This window comes from Arachis duranensis, chromosome 5, assembly GCF_000817695.3.
Source record: "Arachis duranensis cultivar V14167 chromosome 5, aradu.V14167.gnm2.J7QH, whole genome shotgun sequence".
NCBI classification, from domain to species: domain Eukaryota; kingdom Viridiplantae; phylum Streptophyta; class Magnoliopsida; order Fabales; family Fabaceae; genus Arachis; species Arachis duranensis.
Genome location: NC_029776.3, coordinates 22,800,488 through 22,812,386, shown reverse-complemented (window position 1 = coordinate 22,812,386; position 11,899 = coordinate 22,800,488). Strand labels below are relative to the sequence as shown.

The 11,899-nt window shown below is 29.9% G+C and overlaps 1 protein-coding gene across 1 annotated transcript; it reads left to right on the top strand.

The window, feature by feature from the left end:
• Window positions 1–9,715: 9,715 nt before the first annotated feature.
• Window positions 9,716–11,194, top strand: LOC107488797 (F-box/kelch-repeat protein At1g23390). Its single transcript, XM_016109573.3, has one exon. It carries the CDS (start codon window positions 9,817–9,819, stop codon window positions 10,933–10,935), a length of 1,119 nt encoding a protein of 372 aa, XP_015965059.1. The 5' UTR covers window positions 9,716–9,816; the 3' UTR covers window positions 10,936–11,194.
• The last annotated feature ends 705 nt before the right edge of the window (window positions 11,195–11,899 follow it).

The window sequence follows — 11,899 nt, the reverse complement described above, 5'->3', positions numbered from 1 at the left end:
AAGACTATTTTGGTAGTATAATGTTCAACTACTTTATTCTAAAACTAAATCTTTTAAAATATATGAGTATAATAGTCCAAACTTTTACTGATTTCTTTACGTAACAAATCGAAAATGGTGATAATCAAACTTTTATGGCTCTAATATCACTTGTTGAAAATTTATAGAATTCATTAACCCCAAGATCATCTATGTTAAATTATTAAGAAATAAATACTTGAATGCGAAAATATACTTAAATTCATAAGCATATTTGAAAGAGTTTGGTTCTTTGATCTTACTCAATCAAAGCCTTCTATATCCTTAATAGGGATGAATCACACTCTTCTTATGGAAAAAAAGTTGTGGAGGTGGCTTTGATGTGCGGGGACCAAAATTGTGAAGTCACTATTTAATATTTATATTTGAGTGTGCCACCCATTAATTCTAAAGCCCAAATAAAATAATGTGTCTAATTTTATTCTTATTTAATTTTAAATTAAAAGTAATTATGACTTATTCAATTCAACATTTATGATAATAAATAAGACCACTATTATATAAATCACTTAGAATTTAGTAATAAACTAATAATTTACTGCAAAAAATTACCAAAATTATTGATGAAAAAAGTTTTCAAAATAACAGCTGATTTTGGTAATTGGTAAAATCTTAGTTGCTAAATTAAAAAAATACTTTGATTGGTGTTGATAACAAAATTGATCACTAAATAGTAGCCAATTCTATTATTGCTAATTATTCTATGGCAGAATCAGTCGCTAAATGTTGACCCATTTTTCAGTTGTTAAATTAGTTACTAACCAAATCAGTCTCTAACAACAAAAACTTTTATTTTTATTTTTTATAGTGATTATCTTTTTAGTAGTTAAATCGGTCGCTGATACTAATATGAATAAGTATAGTGAGTTACTAAATCATTCATTATTATTGATTTCCTAATTATAAAATTGTTACTAAATTTCACCTATGCCATTTTTAAATCCTGATTTTTATATATAAATATAATTCAATAAAATACCAAAAATGATAAAACATAGATTTGTTTCACATAAATTTCAAAACATTCACAATGTCTACATATGTAATAAGAAAAAATAATGCTACAAATCAGAGACCAGAAACAATGGTGGCAGGATGTGAATTTTGTGCAGTAGAAGTGGCTTCAACCTACGTTGGAGGCAAAAGAAGATGACAACACACACAAGATCTGGAGGAAGAGAAGAAGCTGAAGGTGCAATTGATCTGCGAGCTAAAAAGACAATACAACTAGAGAAAATGACGGTGAGAAAGTACGAGGTGCAACGAGTAATGAATTTTCAAAACGGCTGTGTGTAAGAAGAATGGAATAGGGTGAGACTGACTCTATATGCGAGAGGAATTGAATAACGTTGAAATTTTGAAATTTTTATTGGAAATACTTTATTTCTTTTGAAAAAATTATACGAAACAAATTAGTGTGTACAATTAAACAAAAATCTCTAAATAGAGTAAAAATATAGGGTTACAAAAAAATTTAAGTTTTTTATTTTTAATTTATTTTAAAATCTAATGTTATATTTTAATGTCTTTAAAATAGTGATTGATTTAGCAATCAATTAATTTATAATATTATTTTTAATTGGTCGCAAAATCAGTCGCTAAACGTTACAATAGTGACCAATTTAGCAACCAATTTCGTGGTGATCAAGTTAGTGACTAACTATTTTTTACTAAGTGTTTTTTCATTGCTAAATTACAAAATAGCAACCAATTTAACGACCATCTGTTTTAAAACTAGGATTTAATAGTTGGTCGCTAAATTAGTTGCTATCTTAACTCTTAGTTGCTATCTTAACTCTTAGCAATGATATAGTGACCATCTTTTTTGCTACTGAATTAGCAACCAACTATTTTTGAACCAATTTTTATGTTGGTCATAAAATCTGGCTTTAAATTAAAAATCACAATTGATTTCATGACTGAGAGACCCAAAGACTAAGTTTTTTAATTTGGTCATTAAGTAAAAAGAAATGACCGATTTAGCAACATCAAGGATGGTTTCACTATTAGTTGCAAAATTGATCCTTAGTTTCTGCTTTAGTGACCATAACCTAATTTATGATCACAGTTTTAGTGTGATGACAACTTATTTATGATAATTCTACTTTAAAATCGTGACCATAGCTTACTTTATGGTCATCTTTTTATAAAATCGTAACCAAGCTTATTTATGGTTATCCTATTTTAAAACTGTGACCATAACTTATTTTATGGTTACTCTTGTTTTATATCGTAACCATAGCTTACTCTATATTATGAAAAGCATAATCATATCCCAAAATTGTGATAACCACAAAATAAGTCTAAAAAAAAACAAATTCAAATAATTTAAATCATAATATTTACATTATAAATTAGATATATTTCTAGTAAATCAAGATACATTATATTATATCCATTATATGTAATATCTTATAAAGTTTCTTGAAAAATATATAGAAGAGAGCAAAATATTATATTTACATAATTAAAATATATATGAGACTCATCTCAGCTCATATTTCTATCAAAAATAATATTTTCTTCACATCTCTTTTTATTGCTAACAAAAAAAATAAACATTTTAGTGATATTCACATTTCATTAAAAAATATTTAAGTAATTAAAAAACAAAAACGAACAAGATTATTTGAAAACTAAAAGTAGTTTAACGAAAAAAACCTCCCTTTATAAAAAACAGTGAACAATTAGATATTTTACCATCTAATCTAAGTCAACCTTCACATTCATGATATAAATTCGATGCAACACAATTAAATTCCAGAATCCCTCCCCAGAAAGGATTAGAAATCTATCGCTTAAATGTCACTGATCACACACTTACATTAGATAATTATTATAAGCTTAACACTTTAACATTATTTATGCTCACACAATGCATGCTCTTATATTATTTATGCTCACACAGTCACACAAATTGAAGCATTATAGCTACAGTTCATACAGCATCAATATTTTTCTAAGAATATGCTTTAATCACATCAATCCAGATTTTTTTGGTTAATCAAAAAGCCAAATCAAATGTTGTATATACTATCTTGAGAATGATTAAAAGTGCTTTGTATGCCTTCTTCTATATAACACCTTTGACGTTCTGCAATTAATTAAAATTATAATATTTCTAACTTCAAATGTGAAAGGGGTTGGGGGAATTACTATAATAGAACTAAGTTAAATACACTTTTATAGTAAGCTTCAGAGGCAAGTTATTATATAAAAGATTTAGTTATTAGTTGTTGCACAACTTAATATTTTCCTCTCTTTGATTTCATTACCTCAGGTCAATTCAAAAGAACTAATGTACTACCGTGTAAAATTTCAAACTTCAAAGTTCAAGCTTTTAAATATATGGAACCATTCACTCACTCATCACATTAGTTACTTCATTTGTTATACATCATTAGTATTGATGTTAATTATTTAATTTATTTGGTTGTTGAACATTTAAATAGGGATGTCTAATGACTTCTCCAATTGTAATAATTAACAAAACAAATTTGAAGTTTTTTTAATTTTTTAAAAAATATTTAAATTTGCTATCAAGTAAATTGAACATACAGTTGAAAAATCAACAAATAAATTAAATAATTCAATCGAATCAGCAAATAAACTGTTCCATCTTTAACAGAATCATTCAATTTAACTATTAACAAAATTCCTAAACCCAATAAAACAGCAACTCAAAAATCAATTGACAAGCAAAAATAAATTGAACCAGTAGTAGAAGAGAATTCGAAATGTTGTTGCTCGACGAGAAAAGATGAAACTTTAGAATGCAAATACACTAAAATCAAAATCAAGAATAGCAGCAATGAATCCTAAAACCAAAATCAAGAACAAATAGAATGAAGAACAAATTAAAAAATTAATAATAGCATTGAACCAAGAACACGCTTGAGTAAGAGCACAACAACTCAGTGATGGCGATGGCTACTCTAACAGTAGTGTGCAGCTCGTCGACGAGCTCCTTCGACGAAGATGGTCATGGCTCTGGCGACGAGCCCCAGTAATGACGGCAGCAACGTTGTGTCCTTTTCTATACTTGTTCGTCTCTCTCTCTCTCGCTCTTCTTCTCTAACTCGACGGTGGCGACGGCCTCCCCTTGTTTTTCCGGCGCTGTTGCCTTCTCCTTCTCTTCTCCCTTTCCACTTCTTGATCTGTGTCTGTGAACTTTTTCTCTATCTCTCTCGCGTGTCACTCTCTCTCCCCCTCTGGCTCTCTTCACTGCAATGGCGGTCCTTCTTCTACCGGTGTCATCCTCCCCTTTCCTCCTCTTCTTATCTTCTTCTCCCCTCAATTCCTTGTTCCCCTGCTCCCTCTCTTCTGTATTTCTTTTTTTTTTTAGTGTGTGATAGTTAGTGGGTGAGTGAATTTGAAATTAGGATAAGATTAGGGTTAGGTTTGAAAAATTAGGGTATTGTAGAAATTTTAATAAATTTAGAAGGTAGAATAGTAATTAAAAATTAACTATCATTTTAAATTATTTTAAAAATATAATATTTATTTGTCAATTTATTAATTAGTTTTAAATTTTAATAAAATTTTTTAATTTAAAATTAAAAGTGTTCTATGTAATTTCTTTTATTTACAAAACTAGATTTAAAACTTCAATATTTAAATTAAATCACATAAAATTTTTATAGATCCTTTTGGCCACTTTTTAAAACAGTGACTATAGATCCCTTTAGATCATTTCTAAAAATCGTGATCATAGACTTTTTTTAGGTCATCTTTTTGTAAAATCGTGACATAAATCTTTTTAGGTCACCACCAAAACATGACCATAGATCCTTTTAAACCACCTCTAAAACTGTGATCATAGACTTCTTTTAGGTTATCCCAAAAATCGTGATTATAGACCCTTTTATGTTACTCTTTCGTAAAATCATAACTATATATATCTTTTTAGGTCACCTCTCAAAACCGTAACTATAGATACCTTTAGGTCACCTCCCAAAATCGTAACCATAGATCTTTTTAAGTCACTTTTTAAAACTGTGACCATAAACTCTTTTAGATTACCTACCAAATTAAAACGGTGACAATAAATCCTTTTAAATCACTCTTTTTTTAAAAATTATGACTATAAATTCTTTTATGTCACTCTTAAAATCGTGACTATAAATCTTTTAGATCACTCCAAAATTGTGACTATAAATTTTTTTAAATTATTTTTTTAAAAAAACTGTAATCATAAATATTCTTTTATAATTACTCTTTTTACAAAATTATGATCATAGATTTTTTTATTACTGTAAAAAATTATGAGCATAAAATTTTTATGATCACAATTTTTTAAAAACTATAGTCATAAATTCAAAATGTAATATTTTAAACTTATAATGGACAAAGTAGTATCAATACATAGAGATTCACAAAACTATTATTGTTCTCGAATATTCCTCTAATCATTCATATATTTTTTATCAATTTATTAAATCTTTTAGAAAAAGTAATTTAATCACATATAAAATTGCAAAAAATCAGAAGTCAAGAAAGGGACGACATACCAACATGCAATATAGTGGATGCAAGTAAAAATGGGTCCTGGGGGAAAGAATCTTTTTCAAGACATAGCATAATGGGAGCTAATAATAATGCCAATAAACACTCATACAACATGCTTTTGCCCATTGTAAAAGGTAACGTGCGCCTCACATTGTATCCAAGGATTAGAAGCTTCTATATATGGTTTCATTTTCAAACACGATATAATAATTGAACAAAGCTCGCTACTTGATCCCATTTATATTCACCACATAATATAATATTAGTATATTAACGATCGTTAGCCTTACACGTATTGTTTTCTAACGTGTTCCAATTATTACACTATATATGCCTTTTTTTTTCTAGGCCAGGAAGCTCCAATTGAAGACACTTAAGCATTCCAATAATAAAAGATAAAATTAAAAAATATATAATATTATAATTAATCATATTAAATATATACTAAAATCAATTATTAAAATTAATTATTAATATAAAATATATATTAAAATATAAAATATAAATTAAAAATAAATTAAATAATATATATTTATTATATATGAATATATAATAGTTAATTTTAATATAAAAGGATACTTTTATATTGTAATACTAGCGGTTAAGACTCGAATATTAACAAATTTCGTGATATAATGCTAAATATATTGATCAAAACTAAGGGTAGTTACTTAAATTTTTATACATATGATAAGATTTTTTTTCCAGAAATACCACTCACAAAAATCCCACAACAGGGAGATGAGGGAGGGAATGTTTAGTACAACTTATACTTATTTGCAAATGTAGTTATTCGATAATGTATACCAATATTAGTTGTTAAGTGCCATATTCCACCATAACATGACATACAAATAGGGGTGGCACACAGATAAGTTTGTCCCCTTTCGTCCCGTAAAAAATTTGTTATTTGGCAGATTAGTTTGTCTCGCTCTGTTTAATAAAGCAATTTTAAATTCTTTTTCCATCTCGTTTAATAACAAATTAGCGAGTTACGGGTTAAATCTGCCAAATAATTTTATTTTTTTATTAAATCGTTAAAATATCTTTAATTATTATCTTTATCCTCTTATAAATCAATAACATCATAAAAAATTAAAAAAAAAGCTCTGTAAAAAAAATGCCTAGTCCGCCAAAAAAATTCGCACTGTCCTACCAAAACATACCAAAACTCAAAAATTAAACGGTGTGGGTTAGACGAATTTTTTAAATTTAACGATTTCAAATTTTCAATCCAACCTACTTTTTTTGTGAATTATGCGGACCGACCTAGCAGATTTTAGTATGTTTGTCCCCCTTACTTCCAAATTTTTATTTGATTGTGACTCAAAGCTTAATATATTATTATTGTCTCTCCCTCAAATAAGATACTTGTATAAACAATTAAATATAAATTTAATTATTTTGCAGATTTTGATAATTTTACAAAATTTTTAATTAAGTTTTTAGATTTTTTTAATTGAATTTTTATAATATATATATTTTTTAATTTAATTTTTATTAATATTAAATATCTAAAAAATATTAGTAAATTATAAATTTACTTATCTACTTATATTTCCCATCATCATTACTTGCTCCCCGTTATTTTCCTCACTCAACTCTTCTTTCATATTACAATTTCATCATCAATTTCATTTCCTGTAATCTCATCATCATTAAGTCTTCTTCCTGCCAAATTCTCTTCTTCTATTTTTTATCATCTTTTTTAGAAACATTATGTCGAGCATCTGATGAAATTGACTCAGAAACCTTAAATTTTGATATGCTCCTTTCTCACAATACTAGTCTGTCCACATCCAAAGGGGGGCACAAAAGAAAAGATTTAATAAGGTAAAAAATTAAAGTAACACCAAAATTTAAATATAATGATATAGAAGGTAGAAAATAAATTACATACTAATATATTATATTAATTTTATAAAATGAAATAACATAACACTAAAATTATTTAAAATTGGCACTAAAAATTTAATAACATGACACAAAAAATATTGAATTTTTTTAAAAAATATTACACATTTAATGAATTGAATGTTATCTCATATATAAAATAATACACAAAAACCTAAAAAATAACACCGAAATATTTATATTCTCTCACATAAATTTTTAATTAAATGATATGATAGAAGTATAGAACTAAGAATTTTTTTCATGAAGACTTTAGTTGCAAATTCACAAATTTTAACAAAAAAGAGAATAAGTAAAAAAATCAATAGATAACGCAGCAAAATTAAGTAAAACAAGTGAACAAATTCGAAAGAGAATGAACAGTGTCATTTAGGTATAAGAAGAAGACGATGTATCTGATATATAAAATAGTACATAAATTTCTAAAAAATAACACCAAAATATCTTCGCTCTAACATCAAAATGTCTTCACTTTAACACTGATATTTTTAACTAAATGATGTGATAGAACTAAGAACTTATTTCATGATGACTTAAGTTATAAATTCACAAATTTTAATGGGAAAGAGAATAATAAAAAAATCTATAGATAACACAAGAAAAAATTAAGCAAAATAAGTGTAAAAATTTGAAAGAGAATAAACAGTAATATTTACGTATAAGAAGAAGGAGGTGTATATGATATATAAAATATTACATAAATTTCGTAAGAATCATATCGAAATTTCTTCATTCTAACACCAAAATTTTCAACTAAATGATGTGATAGAAATAAGAATGTATTTCATGAAAATTTGAGTTACAGATTCACAAATTTTGATAGAAAAGATAATAAGTAAAAAAATTTGTAGATAATGCAACAAAATTAAATAGAATAAGTGCAAAAATTCGAAAGAAAATGAACAATATTATTTACATATAAGAAGAAAACGACGATGAAAACAATAGCGATAATGATAACGATAACGATGATAGAAGAGGAGGAGAAAAGGGAAGGAGAAAAAAAATTCAAATAGAAAAGGAGGAGAAGGTGGTAGGGACAGTGACTATAACGAAAAGAGCGCGTGCATAAAATGTAAAATATATTAACAATTTGATTGAACTTGGTTCGTTTTAAAATTTTATTGATACTCAAATTTATTAAAATTAAAATGAACAGGAAGTTTTACAAAGGAAGGTGAGATGGAATGGAATTAACTTCCGTTTATTATTATGTGTGTTTAATGCGTGAGAGTAAGAATTTAGCAAATATCAATAACTGAATTTTGTGCGTCAATAACCAAATAAACTATAATCCATCCACATTCTTATTGCATTTACCTTATAAGTAGTTCAGTTCCTTAGTTGTGTGGCCAACGTCATTACATCAGAGTATAACATTTTGGTTTTTTATCATTTCAATTAAGCGTAACAATCTTGAATATGATTTCAAATCCATTTCAAATTAGTATGTGGATCAGATCATCAACTTGTTTAGGCCTGAATTAAACAAAGGGCTTCTTTTTACTAAATAAAATACTAAGTTAACTACCTTCAATTTCAATGGGACAAGTAAGCTAGGTTACCTAACTTTAACTTCATCTCTATTTTATGGCAGCGACTGAAATTGATATCACAGAGTACTGTAATGATTTAAAGAAAAAAATGGGATTCCCTTACCAACATAAGAAAGATATGTCCAAATATTCTTTAATTTGTTGGTTTATTCTAACATTAGTTGGACATTGCTTTCCCACTCAAGTCTCAACTTCCCAACACCAACCAACAACATTTAACAAGTAAAATTCTTGTTTTGTAAGACTTGCTTATATTATATCCTATAAGGCTATGATTCATGTGGTGGTTATAGGTATGCATTATTGTAACATTTCTTTTTTTCTTTTTTTTTTTGTTTTGAGTAATTAATTCAAGGTATATAGATTTTTTTAAAATATTTATAAAATACTAATATTTTAATAATTTTAACAATTAATTTTTATTAATTTACATTATAAAAAATTTTATAATTAAAAGTATTAATTAAAACAACTAGAACACTAGAATATCTAAAATTTTTCCATATACTATATAATTGTTCATATTACACTACAGTGACTACACTTACACCTATGGAAACAAGGAATCTCAAGGCTGGATGCATTGTGGCAAAATACTAAATAGACTAAGCCAATGAAAATATGACATGTCACACACCCATTGGACAATGTTTGAACCCATCATTTTCATTCCTCTTTTCCCACACTATATAAACACTGAATCCTATCTTCTCTCCTTCACACATTACACACAACTCAAATAAGCAGAGCTATAAGCTAAGCTATTCGACTATTCATTATAATCCATATTTCTAAATCAATGGCGGCAACAGCAGAAGCACCTATTTATGGGGATATCTTAGAGGCAATATTCTCGCACGTGCCACTAATCCATCTCGTACCGGCTTATCACGTGTCAAGGGCATGGAACCACGCTGTATCCTCCTCCCTGGCACACGTTAACCCCATCAAGCCATGGCTCACGATCCTCACACAGAGTAAACGTGATCCTCACGTGACAGCCACTTACGCCTACGACCCCCGCTCGCGCGTCTGGATTGAAATGAATCTTCAACCGTCGATCGAGCACGCCTCCGCCGTCCAATCATCCCAATCAACTCTGCTCTACACGCTAACCCCCGCGGGCTTCGCCTTCACGGATAGTGAAGGTGCGTTCCGCGTCTCCTGGCACAACGCGCCAGCACCGAGCGTGTGGCGCACCGACCCAGTCGTAGCGCGCGTGGGTAATCGCGTTGTGGTAGCTGGAGGCGCGTGCGATTTTGAGGACGACCTACACGCGGTGGAAGTCTACGACATGGAGGCACGCGCTTGGAACACGAGCCAGTCCATGCCTGAGCTACTGAAGGGATCTGCAGGGTCCACGTGGCTCTCAGTCGCCGTTGTCGGTGACAAGATGCTGGTGACGGAGAAAAAGTCCGGCGTGACTTTTTCGTTTGATCCATTTTCTGACACGTGGAACGGACCGTACGATCTTCGCCCGGATCAGAATGTGTTCTATTGCCTCACCGGAATCCTAGCGGGGAAATTGACGGTGGCCGGGGTGATGAGTGGCGCGGAAAACTCGAAGAGAGTGAAATTGTGGTCCGTGGAAGGGGAACTAGGTTCGGGTTCGGGCTTTTGGTTCGAGGAAGTGGGAGAGATGCCGAATGAGATGGCGGAGAAGGTCATGAGAGGTTGGGATTTTGGTTCGGTGGTAGTGACTTGGGTTGGGAATTTTGCTTACGTTATGAACCCGGTTAAACCGGAGGAGGTGGTGGTTTGTGAGGTCGGGGCCAGGTGCGAGTGGTGGAGCGTGAGGAACGTTGCTGCGGGGGATTTGACGAAGAGAATGGTGGTTAGTGGCGGTGGCGTAAGCTTACAGGAGGTGCAGCGGGCGGTGGTTACGGAGAATCCAAGATTCTGCATGAAGCTAGTGTGAGTTTCTGGTTGTGAAAGAAACTTGAAAAGTTGTGGCTTGTGAGTTGCGCGTGATCTTATCAGAGTGATGTGACTTGCACGTGACCTAGGTGCAAGAATTCCGAATTCACTCAATTCAGAGTGGTTTGCGTGATTAATAATCTTATCTCTTTGTTGTTGGTGCTTTGGATAGAATTGGTCAAGTGCTTATCTTCTATCTACATTCTAGCCACTCGCTTATGTATTGCAATTTACTCTTTGAAAGTGATCGATTGCATCAATGATACGGAAAATTAGTATTTTCTAAAAGAGAAATTAATCTTTGTTTATGTTTAAATAAAAAATATTAGATGAATAAATATTTTAGTAATTAAAATGTTAACGAATTTTTAAAAAGCTACCGATAATTTTTTTTAAAAAAAAATCTTTTTAACGTATCTCATGTGAGATCAACACAAAAATTTTGTGAAAACAACTACAGACATTTCTATAATAAAAAGATAAAAATACACAAAAACTAGAAAGGGAAATAAATAGTCCATAACGCGAGTAAGAACGTGAAAATGCACGCTCCGGCACTTCCATACCCCCTAACCCTGTTCGACCCTCTGCTCCGTGTACAGAACTACAGATTCCTCAAACATGAATTTAATTTTTTTTGTCGGTTGAAGAGGTACAGATTTTTCAAAGTAAACGATGGTGTGGTGTGTGTGTTGAATTTGTACTGACTGAAACCAATGAGCAACACAACACGACATAAATGTTAAGACTAGGAGTGTCTTCTAGAAGCGAAGGGACGTCCACATATATATATATATATTGTTGGGCAAATCACTTAAAAAAATTAGATGAGATTCAATTTTACATAGATATCATAAAATAAAAAATGTTATCTACATGTTTTGATTGATATTTATATATAAATCGAATTCACTAAAATTCGATTTAGTCATTCTAATGTTAAATTGAATTAATAAATTTAAATT